The sequence below is a fragment of the Schistocerca nitens genome, chromosome 2, assembly GCF_023898315.1.
Source record: "Schistocerca nitens isolate TAMUIC-IGC-003100 chromosome 2, iqSchNite1.1, whole genome shotgun sequence".
In the NCBI taxonomy this organism is placed as follows: domain Eukaryota; kingdom Metazoa; phylum Arthropoda; class Insecta; order Orthoptera; family Acrididae; genus Schistocerca; species Schistocerca nitens.
In genome coordinates, this window is record NC_064615.1 from 949,371,383 (window position 1) to 949,396,271 (window position 24,889).

General features: G+C 44.0%; 1 protein-coding gene across 3 annotated transcripts in view; it reads left to right on the top strand.

Annotated features, from left to right (window-relative positions):
- LOC126237274 (neither inactivation nor afterpotential protein C) overlaps positions 1 to 24,889 on the top strand; it is a 383,219-nt gene that overhangs the window by 175,884 nt on the left and 182,446 nt on the right. For all 3 annotated transcript variants that reach the window (XM_049947204.1, XM_049947206.1, XM_049947205.1), the window contains exons 11-12: positions 5,552 to 5,751; positions 16,812 to 17,176. In XM_049947204.1, the coding sequence (XP_049803161.1) occupies positions 5,552 to 5,751; positions 16,812 to 17,176 (565 nt within the window). The remainder of the gene's footprint in view (positions 1 to 5,551; positions 5,752 to 16,811; positions 17,177 to 24,889) is intronic.

A 24,889-nucleotide genomic window follows, 5' to 3' on the forward strand; every position in this document is an offset into this window, starting at 1 on the left:
GGCACAAAGTTTTAATCTGCCACGAAGTTTCATATCAGCGCACACTCCGCTGCAGAGTGAAAATCTCATTCTGGAACCTGTTCCCTAGGTTAAAAGAACATTTAGCCGGAAAGCGATTCAGCCCTGACGACGAGGTGAAAGAACAGGTTCATAACTTTCTGATCAGCATGGCGGCGAGCTGGTATGACATGGGCATACAAAAACTGCCACAGCATCTACAAAAATGCTTCTACAGAAATGGTGATTATGTCGAAAAATAGCTAAATGTTGAAGCTGTAAACTGATGTAAACCATTGTAGAAATAAACAGGTCTATGTACTTATAAAAAATAGGAGACCTTACTTTTGGGATTACCCTCGTATGATCAAAAATTGTGTAACTGCTCTTGCCACAATGTGTAAAGTGCTGATCGTTTGTTTATCAATAAATGATGATTTGAAATTTATGTCAAATAAAACCAGCATCAGGCTCCTCAACCCAAGGACACGTTTTATCATATCAGTATTATAATTAGCATCACTGTAATTTACTGCTGGCCACCATCAATTGACTCTAGTGATCTTACGCAGATAACGTGAATGTAGTGCAGTTGAAGTTTTCCTAAATTTATTGTAATGGCTGCAAACTACAACTACAACTACCGCACAAGGATCTGCAGGCAACCAATGCTTCTGCACAGGTGACGTAATGCCACTGCTGTGCATCGGCGAAATTGCCAATGGTCCTGTAAATGCAAGAATGGGTGTGGAGGCTGCGATGGCACTCTTATTATTGACAGGCTCGCCTTGTCTTCCGTTTGGCGAAGTATTTCCTGCTCTACATTCTTCACTTAGTTGCCTTTTAATTCTTCGTTTATCTTTGCTGATGGCGCAAGTGATACAATATTTGTAAATATATTTCTTGTGGAAACACCATTTAAAATCCATTTTAAGACATGCTTTATGTCATTTCCCGTCCCTGGACTTTCTTTTACCCAGGGAGCATTCCTCATCAAGATCATTCTGGAAGCTGACATGTCATGGTGTCCTACACAGCCTTTCTTTGTGTCTCATGCTACGAAACGCATTACAATAATCGCCTGTTACTACAGGTCCTCTAGTGTCTGATACGAATATGACAGTGTTTTGAATTTTGGACACTGACTGATCATCTTAACTGAAATCTTCATTTTAGTTCTTCGATCGGAAGACTAATTTCATGCAGCTCTCCACACCAGCGTGTCCTGTGCAAGACTGTTCTTCTCTGTATAGCTACTGCGACCTCATTCATTATAATCTGCTTACCGTATTCAAGCCTCCATTACCCTCTGCAATTTTTCCACTTTGCACTTCCCTCCATTACCAAATACCTCCTCCCTGATACCTCCGTATGTATGCTACCAAATGAACCCTTCTTTTAGTCAAGCTCCGACATTAAAATTTTTTCCCTTAATCGGTTCAGCAATTAGTTATTCGATCTACCCCTCTAATTTTCAGCATTCTTCTGTAGCGCCACACATCAAAAGCTTCTATTCTCTTCTTGTCTGCGCTATTCATCATCCATGTTTCACTTTCGTATAAGGCTACACTCCACACAAATACCTTCGCAAATGACTTCCTAGCATTTGAAATTATACTTCAGGCGTCATCAAATGGTTCAAATGGCTCTGAGCACTATGGGACTTAACATCTGTGGTCATCAGTCCCCTAGAACTTAGAACTACTTAAAACTAACGAACCTAAGGACACCACACACATCGATGCCCGAGGCAGGATTCGAACCTGCGACCGTAGCAGTCCCGCGGTTCCGGACTGAGCGCCTAGAACCACTAGACCACCGCGGCCGGCTCAGGCGTCATCAATTATTTTTATGCCTAAACAGCAAAACTTATGCATTTGTTTTAGTGTCTCGTTTCCTAACCCAATTCCGTCGGCACAGCCTGATTTATTTCTATTACACTGCGTTACACGTGTTTTACCTTTGTTGATATTTCATAACATCGTTTCAAGAGGCAATCCAATCCGTTCATCTGCGCTTCCAAGTCTTTTGCTACCTCTGAGAGAGCTGCAATGTCATCGTCAAACCACAAAGTTTTTATTTCTTCTCCCTGAACTTTAATTTCCTTCCAAATTTCTCCTTCGTTTCTTGCTCTGCTTGCTAAGTGTACAGAATTAATAACTGGGATAGGCTGTATCCCTGTCTCGCTCCTTTTTTAACTACTCCTTCCCTTTCATATCATTCAAATCTTATAACTACAGTTCCTGTAAGTTGTAAGGAGCCTTTCTTATTTGATCCCTACTATCATCATAATTTCAAAGAAAGTATTTCAGTCAACAACAGTAAAAGCTTGCTCTAAACCTACAAATGCTATAAACGCGAGTTCGCCTTCCTTCAATCTAACTTCTAAGATCAGTCAGTCTCCCTCTTTGTCGGCTTCTACCAATTCTTCCAGTCTTCTGCAAATATGCCTTGTCAGTATTTTGAAACTGTACCTTATTAAACTGATGGTTCTGTCATGCTCATAGGTGTCAGCATCTACGTTCTTCGGAATTGCAATCACTACAAGACTGCCGTCTACTCCAGGGGCCATGTTTCGACTTAGGTCTTTCAGCACTCTGGCAAATTCTTCCGCAGCATCACATGTGGCATCTCATCCTCATTTATTTCCTCTACTTTTTCTATAAAATTGTCAGAAAGATAATTTCTGTTCTATAGCCTTTCTACATATTCCTTCCACCTTTCATGTTTCGCTTTTTGCTTAGTACTTGCTTACAATCTGAGCTCCTGATGTTCATACAGTTGTTTCTCTGTTCTCCGTTTTCATCTGCAGCGGAGTGTGAGCTGACATGAAACTTCCTGGCAGATTAAAACTGTTTTGCCGGACCGAGACTCGAATTCGGGAGCTTTGCCTTTCGCGGGCAAGTGCTCTTGGTAGAGCACTTGCCCGCGAAAGACAAAGGTCCCGAGTTCGAGTCTCGGTCCGGTACACAGTTTTAATCTGCCAGGAAGTCTCTTTAATTGTTCTATAAGCGGTATCTATCTCTCCTCTAGTTACACATGCGTCTACATCTTTGCAAGTAGCCATCTAGCCATTTCTGCTTTGCCACTTTGCACTTTGTCATTTTTAATATTTGGCATTTAGGAGAGTGAAACACTTTGAGATTATCACCGTAACAAATCTTGTTTTCGGAAACTGACGTCTTGACTTCACACTAGCTGACAGCGTTTGGTATAGAACTAGACGAGAACAGTCAATAAAAAATCGGGGAGTGATGATTATGTAGTTGCGTCTAAGTTAATGGCTCCATGTGGATAACATGTTCTTCAAAGGTCGTGAGTCGTGCTTGGATAGCTCAGTTGGTAGAGCACTTGCCCGCGAAAGGCAAAGGTCCCGAGTTCGAGTTTCGGTCGGCACACAGTTTTAATCTGCCTGGAAGTTTCTTAAAAATGGATCTGATTCGCGTGAGACTCACTGCACGGCGAACCGACATCAGGCAGTTCGGTGTAGCCGTTCTCCCGCCTGTCAGCTGAAGAAAGCTGCCTTCATCAAGAGATCTACTAGTATTAAACTGTGCATTGATTGTATACGAGGAAGGTGTTTCTGAAACTATATCTGGAGTACAGAATTTGAATGCAAGCGAAATAATGACGGACTGAAATTGTCAAATAAAACACTGAAAGTTGTGAAATTTTTTGCTACACAAGGACATCAAAATAGCATAGACAGCTAAAATACCATCTGAAAATGTATGAGAAAGACTAGGTAAAAATATGAGGAAAGATGCGAACGGGTACCGTAATCTAAGGAAAATGAATGCCACTTAAACCAATTAGAAAATGGCGGTTATGAAAGAAAGAGGGCCTAACATAAAAACGAACTATTATCCTTGTAATTATAGGTCTATATTGACGTAAATTATTCTGTAAAAAAATCCTCTCGACCATATTAGTCATATTTCTGAATGTCAGTAACTGGTGATACACACTGACTGCAAACATTTCATTTTATCCACATCGGGATTTTAGTTTCTAAAACCCTATTTAGGTCACCTAAAGCGCAACCAGGCAATTTCTACTCTTCTATTTCTTTTCCTGTTCATGCAGTCACTGTCTTCAACGACCCAGAACGCAAATTCAGTTGGTCTCATAAGTTCATTATGTGTGTTTTCTTTTTTCTGATGTGTTGATTGTAGGTCATTTTAGTGCGATTATAAAGAATTTTCAAAATTACTTTGAAATTGCTCAGTTAATTTCTTCTATTAACTATTGAACTTCATGTGCACAAGACGCTAAATAAGTCGTTATGAATATGAAGATTCTTCGTCTAACTTCTTCAGATTAAAGATCTGGGAACATATTCTACGACTGCTACGTGTAATTTTGGTGACATAGGATCTCCTTGTCTGTTTCCTCTTTCAACTCTGAATATCTCACAGTGCTGATTAGGTGAATGAAAGGTGTACTTATGACGCATACACTGTTCACTATACTACTATGCGCTGGCCGGGGTAGCCATGGAGTTCTAGGCGCTACAGTCTGGAACCGCAGGACCGCTACGGTCGCAGGTTCGAATCCTGCATCGGGTATGGATGTGTGTGATGTCCTTAGGTTAGTTAGGTTTAAGTAGTTCTAAGTTCTAGAGGACTGATGACCTCAGAAGTTAAGTCCCATAGTGCTCAGTGCCATTTGAACTACTGTGCGCTACAATCGCTTCCTTTTTTCTAAAGAGCTATTGGTATGCACTTTTTTTAAAAAAAAGTGAGTCAAAAGTTTTCTCAAAATTTATGAATACCAGATGAAGTGGTAATTCATACTCGTGCTCCATTTCATAATTTCGTTGTGGTTGGAGTTGGTCCATTGTGTTAAACAAGGTCTCCGATTTATCTTGGCCACACCAAATAACTTTTTATCGAGAAGCAAAATAGAAAATCACCAAGCAAATATTGTTTAGTTACCAGGGGGACGCTATTCAGCATCACTGCCTTTCCTGTAACTGTCTTCATTACGAAAATATAAACAGCAGTACGACTTTTTAAAGTAGCACTGTAAATATTTTCTCGATAATCCACATCCTCTCGTCAATACCTGTTCAAAAAGGTACTGCAGTGTACCATTCATGTGAACATGACATTGTTAAAAATGTAACATGATACTGACTCTGACTCTCCCGTACTAGCGCACAGTCCAGGTGATCGGGTAACGAATCTCGTCCACATGCCGGGGTTGACAGCACACAAATGAAAATACAACGAAAATACACTCGTCATTCAGTCAAACTTTTTCAGTTGAATTTTTGTTTGAGTACCATGTAGCCTCACAAAGGGAGGACAGAAGTAATATTCATCCATGTAGGATGTAAGTTATCAGAAGATTAATTGCAATAATGCTTCCTTATTTGCAAAACTGTACATGTCGTACAATAAACAGCAGTAAACACAATTAAGCAAGATTTACTAGAGCCGAACGGAGTATGCCTCTTTATCATGACGTCAGCATCGTTAAAACTTTGAGCTGCAGGCCTCCACGCCGCTATGCGATATGACTAACGTCATCGTGTACTTGCTGTTTGCAGAGTGGGAATGGACAAGGAGAACGCGTAGAAAAGGCCCTCTCCGTACTGCGAGCTTTCGGCAACGCCGCCACACCGCTCAACGGCAACTCGACGCGTCACGTCTTCCAGGTGCAGCTCACATTTGGCTTGACGGGAAAGCTGTCGGGCGCCATCTTCTGGATCTACCAGCTCGAGAAGTGGAGGGTCTCCACCAAGTACAGGTAAGTTACGCAGGTCAGCACAGTTAGAACACATAGCAATAGCAATGTTACTGATGACAGTGCGATCAAAGAGGAGTTACTAAACACGGTATTCGAAATTTCCTTCACCAAGGATGGCGCACTAAATATTCCAGTACTGGAATCAAGAACAGCTGCTAACAAAGTAATTTAGAAGTAAATGCTCCCGGTCCAGAGAAGCAACTTAAATAATATAATAAAGGCAACTGCAGTCATGGACTGTGCGGCTGGTCCCGGCGGAGGTTCGAGTCCTCCCTCGGGCATGGGTGTGTTTGTTTGTCCTTAGGATAATTTAGGTTAAGTAGTGTGTAAGCTTAGCAGTTAAGTCCCATAAGACTTCATTCACATTTGAAAATTTTGAATAAAGGCAAGTCTTCCGCCACAGGTTGTATACCAGTTAGGTTCCTTCCGGAGTATGCTCATGTATAGCTCTGCATTTAGCTATCATACACAACCGTTCGCTAGACGAAAGATCCGTACCTATCGGCTGGAAAATTGCACAGGTCACATCAACGCACAAGAAAGAAAATGGATGTAATCCTTCGAATCACAGACCCACATCATTAACGTCTATTTGCGGTTGGATTTTGGAACATATACTGCTTTCAGACATTATGAATTACCTCGAAGAAAATGATCTATTGACACATAACCACCAAGGTTCTGAAAACATCGTTCTCGTAAATCACAGTTGGCTCTTTATTCACATGAAGTAATGTGTGCTATCGACATGGGACCTCAGATTTGTTCTGTTTTTCTAAATTACTAGATTCGCAGAGGTGAAAAGATGAAAATATGAAAGTGCTTCATCGGGGTTGTGAGTGGGGTGGTTGATGATGTCCCAACCAGGAGTTGCTTTGTAGCGTTGACTGTTGGGGAACGTGTACTGTCACGCAGCAACAATCACACTCCTTTCATTAATATTCCCCTTATTTCGTTTTGTATTACCATCCATTACTGTCGGCCGGAGTGGCCGTGCGGTTCTAGGAGCTGCAGTCTGGAACCGAGCGACCGCTACGGTAGCAGGTTCGAATCCTGTCTCGGGCATGGATGTGTGTGATGTCCTTAGGTTGCTTAGGTTTAATTAGTTCTAAGTTCTAGGCGACTGATGACCTCAGAAGTTAAGTCGCATAGTGCTCAGAGCCAAACCAGCCTTTCATTACTCTTTCAGGGTTTCACGGTATCGCCTATAAGTAATTTTTTTCCCCTGGGGCAAAAATGCAAGGATGAGAAGCCCTTTACGGTCCCAAAAGACAGAAGCCATAATCTTTCGGAGAGAACAACGGGTCTGAATTTTTTCGTTGGTGGTAAGGAAGAATGTCGCCACTGATTTGGCTGTCTTTTCGTCTCAGGTGAGTAGTGGGCCACCCACATTTTGTCGTCAACAACAGAGTAAAGAAATTGTTCTCTTTACAGTTCGCAGCGCTCGAGAAATTCCCGTGAAGATGCGATTGCGATACCTTTGTTGTTGATTTATAAGCTATTTTAATACTCATCTTACAAACGATTTTCCAAAACCGACTTTTTCAGTAACGATTATGTGCATGAGAGATCTGTATATTTCTGTATACGTTGCGTTTATCTCGTACAAAAGTCAACCGACGATTGCTATGAATCATTGCTTCGAAGTTGTTCACTGCCTGATCATTTGCGATGACTCGAATATAAAATGTCATATCACCCGAACTATTTATCACACAATAAAAAAATGGTTCAAATGGCTCTGAGCACTATGGGACTCAACTGCTGAGGTCATTAGTCCCCTAGAACTTAGAACTAGTTTAACCTAACTAACCTAAGGACATCACAAACATCCATGCCCGAGGCAAGATTCGAACCTGCCACCGTAGCGGTCTTGCGGTTCCAGACTGCAGCGCCTTTAACCGCACGGCCACTTCGGCCGGCTATCACACAATAACTTGCAGGTACATTTCGTGCTACATGTAGATACCGTCTGCTAAATGTGTTGCGAATAGAATCAGTATGGGACAAGTAATAAATTAAAACGTCATACCTGATCCCGAAATTTACTGTATGAACAGTGGACTTTCTAGTAAGCGATCAATTGTTTTGCCTTTCATTTTCTTGTGGGAAGTGTCAGCGAGAAAAACTTTTAAAAAATGATTTGGAATTACGTGTGAAGTTTGTTAGCTGTCGCTAAGTGCTCTGATTCTCAAATACTGGATAACTATAGTGTGGGTAATCTGTGCACCTTGATTTACGCTGCCTCCTGAAATATAAGGCCAACATAGATTCTAACTTAAGTAGTTGACTTTTGTATTAAACCTTTGAGGTAAGATTAGAGTTTTCAATGGGTAAATTATGAAATGTTCAAATGAGTGTGAATTCCTAAGAGACCAAACTGCTTAGGTAATCGGTCCCTATACCGACACACTACTTAAACTAACTTATGCTAAGAACAACACACACGCCCATGCCCGAGAGAGGACTCGAACCTCCGACGGGAGAGGAGTAAATTATGACATTATTTTAAACTTTTAAATGCGGTCAGTAACAATATGAAATATTGAAAATCAAATTTTTGTTGCCCCTGAAAGCCTTTGGAAAGGCAACCTGAAATTAGGATCTTGCGTCGTGCACGTTCACACCGCCAGACGTTCAATAATGTATAAGGAACATTCAGTAATTAAGGAGACAAAGAGATGTAGAAATGAAAGTTCGTAGGATGAATTTTTGCGTTCATGGCTTTAGGTTGGCATCACTGGGATGAGCTGAGAATTTTTTTTTTTTTTTTTGTTTACAACCTCGATATTACATTTAACGATGGCATGCTCAGATGAAGTTTCCACATTAGTTGAACAACGTTCAGCGATCGGTTTTCTGCTTTCAAAAGGTAAAAAACCGGCTTAAAGCTTTTCTCGAATAATTTTTTCCTATGGTGAAAGTTGTATGAAATTTTTATAAGTGGGTAAAACGGTTCAAAATCGGTCCAACGTTAGTGACTGACTTACTGAAATTATACAATTGGTATAAATCTGTGGTTTGCTCCGAAAATTGGCGAGCGAACAACGTCCTGGCTGATCAGTTGAAATGTCAAGTCGTTTTCGTCTTTTGTGGTTATCTCGAATGTCCGCGCACAATAAACAGCGCCTACTACTCGGATATTCTGATGAAGAAAGAGTAAAGTCTGTAATGAGAGTAAAACCTCGTGGATCTCAAAGGAAAGCTGTGATATGGTTAAACGACAATGCTGGCCCTCACACCACCCAGCTGACCCAAGAAACCATCGTAAAAATGGTTTGGATGACACTGCCTCATTCTCTCAACAGTTCAGGTTTGCCTCCTTCAGATTCTCATTTGTTTGGTCCATTTAAGGGCACATTAAGTGGAGAAAAAGTGCCGCAACAGAGAAGAGGTCAAAGAAATTGTGACAAAGTGGCTCAAACAGCGAGGCAGAGACTTCTTTGCATCTGGTATTAAAATAAAATAGTTCTTCTTTGGAACAAACGCTAGACGATCCCAATAATTCCTTCTGCAGCTCAGCACACATACGCTCGAATCAGGACCGATGACCTCGCTGTTTGGACCCGTCTCGCAAATTAACCAACCAACCAGCCAACGCTCGAACTCATATAGGAATCAGCGAATGCTGCGAGTAAAGAGGCTTAATGGGCGGAGATACTATGTCGGTAGTATGAGGATAAGTTGGAACTTCAAGTCGCTCAGGAACTGTGTCAGGATGGCCGAAACGATTAAGATGACATCTAATGAGAAGAGGAAAATCCAGGTTAGAGTTCTAGTCCGCCACAAATTTTCAAGTTTCCCCACTGACTTACTTCAGTGCCCACTAGCATCCATTGTCTATTAATAAGTGTAGTAATAATGGTGGGGTTTAGGTCGAATGGATCGTATGGCATTATTGACTCGGAGACACCACCTGGGATTGTTCGGTTGCCTAGTACTAGTCTTGTTATTTGACGCCACTTCGGCGATTTGCGCGTTAATAGTGATGAAATGACGATGATGACAAAATAACATCAAGAGTCCGAGTGGATAAACACCCCAGTCCAGCCGGAATTCGAAATCGGGTTTCCGCACAGCAGCCGCCAGGTGTGCTGGCCGCTCAGCTAATTCGATTTTTGGATTTTAGCATATTTGAAATGCCTGGTCTTTCCTGTGTGAAACAGTTTTTGTTTTATATAAATACGACAATTTTTTCGTGAGATATGATGGTTTTCCTGACGCTCTGTGCGATCTGGCATTTAAATGCCACGCCTTGCTTTTTGCGCCATACAGAGATAATGCACAGCATTCTTTTACTCCTTGTATATTACTTCATGCTTCTATTGTTTTATCGCTTCAATGTTTCCTATCCTGTATTTCCTATCGATACTCGTTTTTCCGATCGCGTTTGTTATTGTTTTCAAGCGTTAATGGTTGTACTTAGTGAAGTTTGTTGTGAGTGAAGTACGTATTGATCTGTATTTTCTTTGGGTCCGTATGTTTTCATAAAAATTCCGCAAATACAGAAATTCTCGCATAAATTAAAATTCAGAGGAAATAAATACGTAAAAGTAAATGAGGTTAGTGGGTCAAAGGACCCAAGAATGTTGGGGGACGGTGACAGCAAGGCTTATGACTGGATATGTGCAGAACAACCTTATGGTCCTCACGTCACAATTTCGATATTAGAGTGCGTTGGGCATGTCCAGAAGAGAATGGGTTCCAGGTTGAGAAGATTATTGAAAGAAAAGTCAATATTACTATTGAAAGATGGTAAGAAGATAGGTGGTGAAAGTCGCCTGACAAATGTTGAAATAGATAGATTAGAGAATTATTATGGCTTGGCCATAAGAAGAAATGTAGGGAATTTAGAAAACATGAAAAAAGCTGTAAGGGCTATCTTTTTTTATAACCTTTCCACAAAGGAAAATCCAGTGCACGGTCTTTACCCGAATGATCCTGACACTTGGTGCAAGTACAGGAGAAGTGCCAAATTAGACCACAAACATTCTTTACCTGCATCAGTAATGAATGAAATTAAATCCATATTTAGAGACATTTGCAAAGATACCTTGTTGAAGAAATGTCTTCGCCGGCCGATGTGGCCGAGCGGTTCTAAGCACTTCAGTTCGGAACCGTGCTGCTGGTACGATGCAGGTTCGAATCCTGCCTCGGGCATGGATGTGTGTGATGTCCTTAGTTTAGTTAGGTTTAAGTAGTTCTAAGTCTAGGGGACTGATGACCTCAGACGTTGAGTCCCATAGTGTTTAGAGCCATTTGAATTTTAAATGTCTTCATGTGAAAACCCAAAATTTTAAAGAATGTGTGAATTCTGCCATTTGGAAGCGGTTACCGAAAACTGTATTTGTTCAGCTTACAACCCTCAAATTTGGTGTTTATGGTGCTATTTTATGCTTCAATGATGGTGTAATTAGGAAACTGGATGTTTTGGAATTATTGGAAATACTGCAAAATCCTTGGTGCAAACAAATAAAGAGAGAATCTTCAAAGCAGACACTGCTAATTTAAAATGCAAAAAAGAAGCCAGACAGAAAAGAAGAGGTACCAATAGAAGAAACGAAGATCAGTATGATCCAGATGATGGTCAGGGTGGTGCAGGAAAATATTAGTGGTAAGAAATTCTCATCAATAACTATACCAGAATTGCAATATTAAACTTTGGATTTTTCTCAAAACTACATTTTTTTTTTTACTTTCAGGTACCATCATTTGATAAACTAATGGAGTTAGAAACATGAAATTTGGTCAATTTGTAATGCCGATGGTAATTAGTTATCACAAGTAAAGTGATAACCACCAAACAATCAGAAATTGTTTTATAATAATTAATGTACAAAAAAGTTAAATTTTACTAGTGAAAGAATAAAACTATTTTCATCAAAGCACAAGAGGTATTATGTTCATTTTACTTGTAAATTGAGGCATATATGTTATAAAGGGTGGTCCATTGATAGTGACCGGGCCAAATATCTCCCGAAAAAAGCGTCAAACGAAAAAACTACAAAGAACAAAACTCGTCTAGCTTGAAGGGGGAAACCAGATGGCGCTGTGGTTGGCCCGCTAGATGGCGCTGCCGTAGGTCAATCGGATATCAATTGCGTTTTTTTTAAATAGGAACCCCCATTTTTATTACATATTCGTGTAGTACGTAAAGAAATATGAATGTTTTAGTTGGACCACTTCTATCGCTTTGTGATAGAAGGCGCTGTAATAGTCACAAACTTATAAGTACGTGGTATCACGTAACATTCCGCCAGTGCGGACGGTATTTGCTTCGTGATACATTACCCGTGTTAAAATGGACCGTTTACCAATTGCGTAAAAGGTCGATATCGTGTTGATGTATGGCTATTGTGATCAAAATGCCCAACGGGCGTGCCGGCCATAGTGGCCGAGCGGTTCTAGGCTTCTCAGTCAGGAACCGCGCGACCGCTACTGTCGCAGGTTCGAATCCTGCCTCGGGCATGGATGTGTGTGATGTCCTTAGGTTAGTTAGGTTTAAGTAGTTCTACTGATGACCTCAGATGTTAAGTCCCATAGTGCTCAGAGTCATTTGAACCACCCCAACGGGCGTGTGCTATGTATGCTGCTCGGTATCCTGGACGACACCATCCAAGTGTACGGACCGTTCGCCGGATAGTTGCCTTATTTAAGGAAACAGGAAGTGTTCAGTTACATGTGAAACGTCAACCAGGACCTGCAACAAATGATGATGCCCAAGTAGGTGTTTTAGCTGCTGTCGCGGCTAATTCGCACATCAGTAGCAGACAAAATACGTGAGAATCGAGAATCTCAAAAACGTCGGTGTTGAGAATGCTACATCAACATCGATTGCAGCCGTATCATATTTCTATGCACCAGGAATTGCATGACAACGACTTTGAAGGTCGTGTACAGTTCTGCCACTGGGCACAAGAGAAATTACGGGACGATGACAGATTCTATGCACGCGTTCTATTTAGCGACGAAGCGTCATTCACCAACAGCGGTAACATAAACCGGCGTAATATGCATTATTGGGCAACGGAAAATCCACGATGGCTGCGACAAGTGGAACATCAGCGACCTTGGCGGGTTAATGTATGGTGCGGCCTTACGGGAGGAAGGATAATTGGCCTCCATTTTATCGATGGCAATCTAAGTGGTGCAATGTATGATGATTTCCTACGCAATGTTCTACCGATGTTACTACAAGATGTTTCACTGCATGACAGAATGGCGATTTACTTCCAACATGATGGATGTCCGGCACATAGCTCGCGTGCAGTTGAAGCAGTATTGAATAGCCTATTTCATGACAGGTGGATTGGTCGTCGAAGCACCATACCATGACCCTCACGTTCACCGGATCTGACGTACCCGGATTTCTTTCTGTGGGGAAAGTTGAAGTATATTTGCTATCGTGATCCACCGACAACGCCTGACAACATGCGTCAGCGCATTGTCAGTGCATGTGCGAACATTACGGAATGCGAACTACTCGCTGTTGAGAAGAATGTCGTCACACGTATTGCCAAATGCATTGAGGTTGACGGACATCATTTTGAGCATTTATTGCATTAATGTGGTATTTACAGGTAATCACGCTGTAACAGCATGCGTTCTCAGAAATGATAAGTTCAGAAAGGTAACATGTGTCACATTGGAACAACCGAAATAAAATGTTCAAACGTACCTACGTTCTGTATTGTAATTTAAAAAACCTACCTGCTACAAACTGTTCGTCTAAAATTGTGTCATATGTTTGTGACTATTACAGCGCCATCTATCACAAAGGGAAAAAAGTGGTCCAACTAAAACAGTCACATTTCCTTACGTACTACATGAATATGTGATAAAAATGTGGGTTCCAGTTTAAAAAAACGCAGTTGATATCCGTTTGACCTATGACAGCGCCATCTAGCGGGCCAACGGTAGCGCCATCTGGTTTCCCCCTTCAAGCTATACAAGTTTCGTACTTTGTAGTTTCTTCGTTTGACGCTTATTTCGTGAGATATTTGGCCCGGTAACGATCAATGGACCACCCTGTATACAGGCTGTTACAAAAAGGTACGGCCAAACTTTCAGGAAACATTCCTCACACACAAATAAAGAAAAGATGTTATGTTGACATGTGTCCGGAAACGCTTAATTTCCATGTTAGAGCTCATTTTAGTTTCGTCAGTATGTACTGTACTTCCTCGATTCACCGCCAGTTGGCCCAATTGAAGGAAGGTAATGTTGACATGCGACTCATTGCTCTACAGTACTAGCATCAAGCACATCAGTACGTAGCATCAACAGGTTAGTGTTCATCACGAACGTGGTTTTGCAAACAGTGCAATGTTTACAAATGCGGAGTTGGCAGATGCCCATTTGCTGTATGGACTAGCACGGGGCAATAGCCGTGGCGCGGTACGTTTGTATCGAGGCAGATTTCCGGAATGAAGATGTCCCGACAGGAAGACGTTCGAAGCAATTGATCGGCGTCTTAGGGAGCACGGAACATTCCACCCTATGACTCGCGACTGGGGAAGACCTAGAAAGACGAGGACACCTGCAATCGACGAGGCAATTCTTCGTGCAGTTGACGATAACCCTAATGTCAGCGTCAGCGAAGTTGCTGCTGTACAAGGTAACGTTGACCACGTCACTGTATGGAGAGTGCTACGAGAGAACCAGTTGTTTCCGTACCATGTACAGCGTGTGCAGGCACTATCAGCAGCTGATTGGCCTCCACGGGTACACTTCTGCGAATGGTTCATGCAACAATGTGTCAATCCTCATTTCAGTGTAAATGTTCTCTTCACGGATGAGGCTTCATTCCAACGTGATCAAATTGTAAATTTTCACAATCAGCATGTGTGGGCTGAAGAGAATCCGCAGCAATTGTGCAATCACGTCATCAACACAGATTTTCTGTGAACGTTTGGGCAGGCATTGTTGGTGATGTCTTGATTGGGCCCCATGTTCTTCAACCTACGCTCAATGGAGCACGTCATCATGATTTCATACTGGATACTCTACCTGTGCTGCTAGAACATTTGCCTTTACAAGTACGACACAACATGTGGTTCATGCACGATGGAGCTCCTGCACATTTCAGTCGAAGTGTTCGTACGCTTCTCAGCAATAGATTCGGTGACCGATGGATTGGTAGAGGCGGACCAATTCCATGGCCTCCACGCTCTCCTGACTTCAAATCTCTTGACTTTCATTTATGGGGGCATTTGAAAGCTCTTGTCTACGCAACCCCGGTACCAAATGTAGAGACTCTTCGTGCTCGTATTGTGGACGGCTGTGATACAATACGCCATTCTCCAGGGCTGCATCAGCTCATCAGGGATTCCATGCGACGGAGGGTGGATGCATGTATCCTCGCTAACGGAGGAGATTTTGAACATTTCCTGTAACAAAGAGTTTGAAGTCACGCTGGTACGTTCTGTTGCTGTGTGTTTCCATTCCGTGATTAATGTGATTTGAAGAGAAGTAATAAAATGAGCTATAACATGGAAAATAAGCGTTTCCAGATCAGTTGTAGAATTTTGGAACACGTATTATGTTCGAGTATAATGACTTTTCTGGAGACTAGAAATCTACTCTCTAGGAATCAGCATGGGTTTCGAAAAAGACGGTCGTGTGAAACCCAGCTCGCACTATTCGTCCACAAGACTCAGAGGGCCGTAGACACGGGTTCACAGGTAGATGCCGTGTTCCTTGACTTCCGCAAGGCGTTCGATACAGTTCCCCACAGTCGTTTAATGAACAAAGTAAGAGCATATGGACTATCAGACCAATTGTGTGATTGTATTGAAGAGTTATTAGATAACAGAACGCAGCATGTCATTCTCAATGGAGAGAAGTCTTCCGAAGTAAGAGTGATTTCAGGTGTGCCGCAGGGAAGTGTCGTAGGACCGTTGCTATTCACAATAGACATAAATGACCTTGTGGATGGTATCAGAAGTTCACTGAGGCTTTTTGCGGATGATGCTGTGGTATATCGAGAGGTTGTAACAATGGAAAATTGTACTGAAATGCAGGAGGATCTGCAGTGAATTGACGCATGGTGCAGGGAATGGCAATTGAATCTCAATGTAGACAAGTGTAATATGCTGCGAATACATATAAAGATAGATCCCTTATTATTTAGCTACAAAATAGCAAGTCAGCAACTGGAAGCAGTTAATTCCATAAATTATCTGGGAGTACGCATTAGGAGTGATTTAAAATGGAATGATCATATAAAGTTGATCGTCGGTAAAGCAGATGCCAGGCTGAGATTCATTGGAAGAATCCTAAGGAAATGCAATCCGAAAACAAAGGAAGTAGGTTACTACAGTACGCTTGCTAGCCCACTGCTTGAGTACTGCTCAGCAGTGTGGGATCCGTACCAGATAGGGTTGATATAAGAGATAGAGGAGGTCCAACGGAGAGCAGCGCGCTTCATTACAGGATCATTTAGCAATCGCGAAAGCGTTACGGAGATGGTAGATAAACTGCAGTGGAAGACTTTGCAGGAGAGACGCTCAGTAGCGGTACGGGCTTTTGTTGAAGTTTCGAGAACATACCTTCACCGAGGAGTCAAGCGGTATATTGCTCCCTCCTACGTATATCTCGCGAAGAGACCATGAGGATAAAATCAGAGAGATTAGAGCCCACACAGAGGCATACCGACAATCTTTCTTTCCACGAACAATACAAGACTGGAATAGAAGGGAGAACCGATAGAGGTACTCAAGGTACCCTCCGCCACACACCGTCAGGTGGCTTGCGGAGTATGGATGTAGATGTAGATCTAGATGTCCACATAACATATTTTCTTTCTTTGTGTATGAGGAATGTTTCCTGAAAGTTTGGCCGTACCTTTTTGTAACACTCTGTATATGCAGGAAAAATGTCACTGTTTTATCTTTTTAAAAATGTACCTATTCAGAGGGTAAAATAGCATTGGCAGAACAGGGATAAAAATTGTCTTCCGTCTCCCCTTAATTATTGAACGTGCCTCGTAAACGTGGATGATAAACGAGCAGTACGAGGTACAGTTTGTATGATGTGGTATGGTACGTTGTTCTACACAGGCAGCAGGCCAACTTCCACGTGTTCTACTACTGGTACGACGGCTCGGCGGCGGAGGGCAAGCTGAAGCAGCACGGGCTGAACGACGGCCGGCAGTACCGCTACCTGCGTGCCGCCCCCGCGTCGGAGGCGGACCCCGCGACGCCGGTGGCGCCGCCGCAGCTGGCGGGCCCGCGCGAGGACGCCTCGGGCAACGTGCGCCGTTTCAAGGAGCTGCGCGCCGCGCTGCGAGACCTCGGCGTCGACGCAGAGCAGGAGGCGACGCTGTGGCGCACGCTGGCCGCCATCCTACAGCTGGGCGAGGTGCGCTTCCAGGACGACGGGCACGGGCAGGCCGACCTGCGCGACCACGACCTGGCCGCCAACGGTGAGCAGGCTGGCAGCGTCTCGGCTTCATTCACTTGCGCTGCAAACCTCCCCCCGTACTGCGGCCCACTTGTGTGTACCCTTAGCGTCATTAACGAATGGGACCTTCAGTCCTATGGCACTGTTGGTTGCAAGGATCGAGAGAACCACCTACATGGCAACGACTGTTCCCTTCCACACGCTGGAAAGTTTCCTTCATACACTACTGTCCACTAAAATTGCTACACCAAGAAGAAATCATAAACGGGTATTCATTGGACAAATATATTATACTAGAACTGACATGTGATTACATTTTCACGCAATTCGGTTGCATAGATCCTAAGAAATCAGTACCCAGAACAACCACCTCTGGCCGTAATAACGGCCTTGTTACGCCTGGCCATTGAGTCAAACAGAGATTGGATGGCGTGTACAGGTACAGCTGCCCACGCAGCTTCAACACGATACCACAGTTCATCAAGAGTAGCGACCGGCGTATTGTGACGAGCCAGTTGCTCGGCCACCATTGTCCAGACGTTTTCAATTGGTGAGAGATCTGGAGAATGTGCTGGCCAGGTTGGCAGTCGAACATTTTCTGTATCCAGAAAGGCCCGTACGGGACCTGCAACATGCGGTCGTGCATTCTCCTGTTAAAATGTAGAGTTTCGCAGGGATCGAATGAAGGGTACAGCCACGGGTCGTAACACATCTGAAATGTAACGTCCAGTGTTCAAAGTGCCGTCAATGCCAACAAGAGGTGACGGAGCGTGTAACCCATACCATCACGCCGGGTGATACGCCAGTATGGCGATGACGAATACGCGCTTCCAATGTGCGTTCACCGCGATGTCGCCAAACACGGATGCGACCATTATGATGCTGTAAAGAGAACCTGGATTCATCCGAAAAAATGACGTTTTGCCATTCGTGCACCCAGGTTCGTCGTTGAGTACACCATCGCAGGCGCTTCTGTCTGTGATGCAGCGTCAAGGGTAACTGCAGCCATGGTCTCCGAGCTGATAGTCCATGCTGCTGCAAATGTCGTCGAACTGTTCGTGAAGATGGTTGTTGTCTTGCAAACGTCCCCATCTGCTGATTCGGGCATCGAGACGTGGCTGCACGATCCGTACAGCCATGCGGATAAGATGCCTGTCATCTCAACTGCTAGTGACACGACGCCGTTGGGATCCAGCACGGATTTCCGTATTACCCTGCTGAACCCACCGATTCCATGTTCTGCTAACAGTCATTGGATCTCGATCAACGCGAGCAGCAATGTCGCGATACGATAAACCGCAATCGCGATAGGCTACAGTCCGACCTTTATCAAAGTCGAAAACGGGATGGTACGCATTTCTCCTCCTTACAAGAGGCATCACAAGAACGTTTCACCAGGCAACGCCGGTCAACTGCTGTTTGTGTATGAGAAATCGGATGGAAACTTTCCTCATGTCAGCCCGTTGTAGGTGTCGCCACCGCCGCCAATCTTGTGTGAATGCTCTGAAAAGCTAATCATTTGCATACCACAGCATCTTCTTCCTGTCGGTTAAATTTCGCGTTTGTAGCACGTCATCTTCGTAGTGTAGCAATTTTAATGACCAGTAGTATATAATCACCGTACTGTGGACTGCCATCTAAATGGGAGTGACAGTTTTTTTTTTTTTAATGGAGAACGGAATCCCCCAAAAGTACTACATCACATGATCCTCTTAGCTGAGAGGAACTTTCCTTTGCGCATACTGACCTGCATATAGTGACGGTCTTATGTTTTCAGTAATGTCAACAGAGCAGCTCTCCCCTCCCCCCCCCCCCCTTCGCCACCCAAGAAGAATGTAGTATTGCATTTTTTTGTTGGGATGCTCTAGGGGACCACCTAAATGTTAATGATTGCTTCCTTTGCACACATTGGAGCCTTTCCTTTGCGTGGTGACTGTCTCGTGTTCCCAGTAACTTCACAGGAAATAAGACTCAAAACTGAAACTCCATCCGATCAAAAGTTAAAAGCCCAAAGTACCCACCGACCACCACGTCATCCACAGCCCAGAGGGGTCACTGGATGCTAATGCGGAGAGGCATGTGGTAGCAAATCACTCTTCCGGTGGTTGACAGCTTTCGAGACTGGAACCGCTACTTTTCAATGAAATAGCTGGTGAATTGGACTCACAAGGGGTGAGTGCACTCCACCTGCCTACAGCACTCGACAGATCCGGACAGTCACCCACCCAAGTGCTAGCCAAGCCTGACAGCGCTTAGCTGTTGTTATCTGACAGGGATGGCCGTTGGCTCACAGGGAATCAGACCTCAAAAAACAGTTTTCGTGTGACACTGTTGACAGGGAGGGTCTGGATGATCATCTTTAATGGAATGTATGCATCCCTGGAGCTCATTAAAACATTTCCTTTGTGTAATGATTGTCTTGTGTTTCCAATAACTTCAACGGAAAATCGGACACAAAAAATAAAATGTCATATCAGTGACTCCTTTGCGCGCGTGGGAGCCTTTCCTTCATATCGTGACCAATGAGTCTTCAGTAGCAACTGTGATGAGAGCATTCCGAAAAAAGTTCAAAATGGCTCTGAGCACTATGGGACTCAACTGCTGAGGTCATTAGTCCCCTAGAACTTAGAACTAGTTAAACCTAACTAACCTAAGGACATCACAAACATCCATGCCCGAGGCAGGATTCGAACCTGCGACCGTAGCGGTCTTGCGGTTCCAGGCTGCAGCGCCTTTAACCGCACGGCCACTTCGGCCGGCCCGAAAAATGTCAGGTGTCTGGAAAGGACTACACAATTATCTAAATGGAAAGGAATTCTTCCTTTGCGCACATTACATTCTACTCCTCGTAACTGTTTTGTGTCGCAAGTACCATCAAGAATGCGTATGTGCCAAGAAAACAAAGAAAAGTAACGTGTGGCACTATTTGTCGAAAGAAACCAGGCATCCCTAATTGGAAAGAAGTTTTTTCCTTTCCGTGCATTGTAATCTTTCCTTTGTATTTTGACAATATTGTGCAGATGCATTGTTGTGCAGATGACTGAGATGAACGTGTGGAGTGTGGCGTTGAAACGTTTCCTCTGTGAGTCCCGACTTATATCTTCACTATGACCCACATTCCCACAAGGCTGGACAGACCAAGCTGTAGGCGTCTGCTAGATGAAATCGTGTCCGACAGAGTTTCGCTTTGGACCGCGCTGTCTTGCTTGCAAATTGTAGAATCGACTTTAGGCGAGTTAAACTCAATAACTTGTCAATTTCCTTCATGATATTCTTGTACTTGATAGCGTCTATTAGCTTACTATTATATCGCGGGATGCAACCTTTACGAAAATATAAAATGGTTCAAATGGCTCTGAGCACTATGGGACTTAACTTCTGAGGTCATCAGTCCCCTATAACTTAGAACTACTTAAACCTAACTAACCTAAGGACATCACACACATCCATGCCCGAGACAGAATTCGAACCTGCGACCGTAGCGGTCGCGCGGTTCCAGACTGTAGCGCCTAGAACCGCTCGGCCACCGCGGCCGGCACGAAAATATAAAAGGATCTGGATGCAAGGAAATCGTACTTACTGATTTACAAAACACTAAATTGTGGACATTTCTAGAAGTTATCAAAACTGTTTACGAATCACAAGACGCCTTGTTATAACTGCTCACAGAGCAAGTAAGTGGAACTACGCCTATAACTCCACTGAAACGTGTAGTTGTATTTAACATAGTTCCTTAGAAATAATTTTTGTAGCCATGGAGAGACTTTATGCTCAGTCTGTACGACACATCGTCGATTATGCCCATAATTCTCCTTTCACGCTGGACCGTGCACTCGGAAGCCGGGTTTGAGGGATTTATTTTAAAACTATTGGCGGGATAAGAAGGTCTCCAACGACTTTACCGGACATTTCGAAACCGGACGTCGTGTTGAAAGTATCACCTACATATGCAATGTCCCTCAGCGACTCGTTCGATCTCAGTTATTGCAATTAGTCAAGTTCAAGGGGCGCCATATGATGAGGATGCGACAGGCTGGATGGCTTTCCCACCATAGTTCGCGCCACACCAGTCGTGCGGAATTCACCATCGCCCGCTGTCAGAGGCGGTGGCTAGAGCAAGGTATATACACACAACACTAGGAGGGACAACACTAAATAAACGAAGTAGTAAATGGTAGGGTTACGGGTAGTATTAGTACGGAAATAAACGTAAATAAATGTTGTTTGTGCATAATTAAACCGCACATCATTGAGTGCTATCCTATTGTACATTTACAGGCAAGAGGATAACTGTGTAGTACACAAATGTTCTATAGGTTATGTGGTCCTTTACATATCCCCACTCAGTTAGTAGACCGTTTGCCGCTTCCGGTTTTTAGTGGTATCTACACTCCTGGAAATGGAAAAAAGAACACATTGACACCGGTGTGTCAGACCCACCATACTTGCTCCGGACACTGCGAGAGGGCTGTACAAGCAATGATCACACGCACGGCACAGCGGACACACCAGGAACCGCGGTGTTGGCCGTCGAATGGCGCTAGCTGCGCAGCGTTTGTGCACCGCCGCCGTCAGTGTCAGCCAGTTTGCCGTGGCATACGGAGCTCCATCGCAGTCGTTAACACTGGTAGCATGCCGCGACAGCGTGGACGTGAACCGTATGTGCAGTTGACGGACTTTGAGCGAGGGCGTATAGTGGGCATGCGGGAGGCCGGGTGGACGTACCGCCGAATTGCTCAACACGTGGGGCGTGATGTCTCCACAGTACATCGATGTTGTCGCCAGTGGTCGGCGGAAGGTGCACGTGCCCGTCGACCTGGGACCGGACCGCAGCGACGCACGGATGCACGCCAAGACCGTAGGATCCTACGCAGTGCCGTAGGGGACCGCACCGCCACTTCCCAGCAAATTAGGGACACTGTTGCTCCTGGGGTATCGGCGAGGACCATTCGCAACCGTCTCCATGAAGCTGGGCTACGGTCCCGCACACCGTTAGGCCGTCTTCCGCTCACGCCCCAACATCGTGCAGCCCGCCTCCAGTGGTGTCGCGACAGACGTGAATGGAGGGACGAATGGAGACGTGTCGTCTTCAGCGATGAGAGTCGCTTCTGCCTTGGTGCCAATGATGGTCGTATGCGTGTTTGGCGCCGTGCAGGTGAGCGCCACAATCAGGACTGCATACGACCGAGGCACACAGGGCCAACACCCGGCATCATGGTGTGGGGAGCGATCTCCTACACTGGCCGTACACCACTGGTGATCGTCGAGGGGACACTGAATAGTGCACGGTACATCCATACCGTCATCGAACCCATCGTTCTACCATTCCTAGACCGGCAAGGGAACTTGCTGTTCCAACAGGACAATGCACGTCCGCATGTATCCCGTGCCACCCAACGTGCTCTAGAAGGTGTAAGTCAACTACCCTGGCCAGCAAGATCTCCGGATCTGTCCCCCATTGAGCATGTTTGGGACTGGATGAAGCGTCGTCTCACGCGGTCTGCACATCCAGCACGAACGCTGGTCCAACTGAGGCGCCAGGTGGAAATGGCATGGCAAGCCGTTCCACAGGACTACATCCAGCATCTCTACGATCGTCTCCATGGGAGAATAGCAGCCTGCATTGCTGCGAAAGGTGGATATACACTGTACTAGTGCCGACATTGTGCATGCTCTGTTGCCTGTGTCTATGTGCCTGTGGTTCTGTCAGTGTGATCATGTGATGTATCTGACCCCAGGAATGTGTCAATAAAGTTTCCCCTTCCTGGGACAATGAATTCACGGTGTTCTTATTTCAATTTCCAGGAGTGTAGTAAGACACTGATAGCGTACGGAAAGAAAGCAATCGTTATGAGGTGTCACCCGATAAGTAAGCAGGACACCTAGCATGCAGGTAACGCGGATACGACCTTAACTGACCAGAACTACGGAGTGTTCACAAAGTCTCTCCGCAGTGCCGTATGATTGTTCGCCTGCCTGGGTTACTTCCCTTCAAGTGGACTCTCCCAACATTCCACTGTTTCGTTTACCTCAGCCAACGTCAGTAGTATCATTGGTGTGTGTCGTTACGTGCTGACGTGAACGCTTAAGTTTAGTTCCTTTGTTCTTTTGTTTCGCTTTTGTCGCTGTTAAAATGTTAACCATTGAAGAACGTATGTTTTTAGTCGAACAAGTGTTCAAAGCTGGCGGTAAATACACAGTTTCAGTTCGTCAAACATTTAATTCTGTTTTCCCCGAGACATCGCGATACTGCGCGATATTTGATTAACAAATTTCGAAGTACGGGTTCAGTGACAGATGCACGAGAAGTGGTCGTCCTAGTGTTTTGTCTGAGGATAAACTGCTCGATATTTCCGATAAAATATCCACGAGTCCGAACAAGTCAGTAAGAAAACTCGCCCAGGAAATCGATGTTAGTGTCGGAACGGCCCACACAGCCGTAAGGAAAAAATTAGAAGTTTTCCCATACAAAGTGACAGTCGTGCAAGAGCTGAAAAATACTGATCATGGCAACAGACTGCATTATTGTCAATGCTTCAAAAATTTTGTTCAACAAAATGGAAGGCATATTTTTAATGAAATGTTTTTCACTGATGAGGCGTGGTTTCATTTATCCGGGTACATGAACTTCCAAAATTCTCGTATGTGGAGTACTGCAAATCCAATGTGTATTCATGAGGAACCACTTCATTCTGTGAAAATAGGAGTTTGTATTGCAATTTCTAGACGTCGGATTAAGGGTCCCACATTTTCCAACGTTACAATAAACGCACAAAGATTCTGCAGTGATATTCTGTACCCATTCATAGGAGAACTTGTGTTACGTGAAATACTGAACGGTTATTTTCAACAAGATGGTGCAACCCCGCATACAGCTCGCGTTTCAATGTCACTGCTTGCTGATGTTTTTGGTGATCGCATAATTCCACAGGGACTTTGGCCTCCACGACCGCCTGATTTAACACCACCTGACTTTTTCTTCTGGGGTGCAGCGAAAGCAACTGTCTATAAAAACCGTCCAAAATCCATTGATGAATTGAAAACTGCAATATCCGCTTTCACTGCTTCTGTTACAGAAGAAACGTTACAGCTTGTGTTTGGAAATATGATTAGACGAATTGAATTGTGTATTCAACAACAGGGAACACTTTCAACATTTATGTGAAAATTTGTAGGTAAAAATGAATATTCAATAAATTAATAACATGTATTACACTGAGTTTCATTTCTGTATATTCACTGCGGCATACGGCAGGCACGGCTAACAATCATACAGCACTGCGGAGAGACTTTTTGAACACCCCGTACTCGGAAAATTGCTATAGTCTACGTTTACTTATGACAGTCTACGGAAGCGTATGGTAGTTTTACAACTCTAGCCACATCCAAACATCCGTCATTCTGTCACGTCTACACGCCACTGCACCTTACTGTACAGGGTGATTCAAAAAGAATACCACAACTTTAGGAATTTAAAACTCTGCAACGACAAAAGGCAGAGCTAAGCACTATCTGTCGGCGAATTAAGGGAGCTATAAAGTTTCATTTAGTTGTACATTTGTTCGCTTGAGGCGCTGTTGACTAGGCGTCAGCGTCAGTTGATGCTAAGATGGCGACCGCTCAACAGAAAGCTTTTTGTGTTATTGAGTACGGCAGAAGTGAATCGACGACAGTTGTTCAGCGTGCATTTCGAACGAAGTATGGTGTTAAACCTCCTGATAGGTGGTGTATTAAA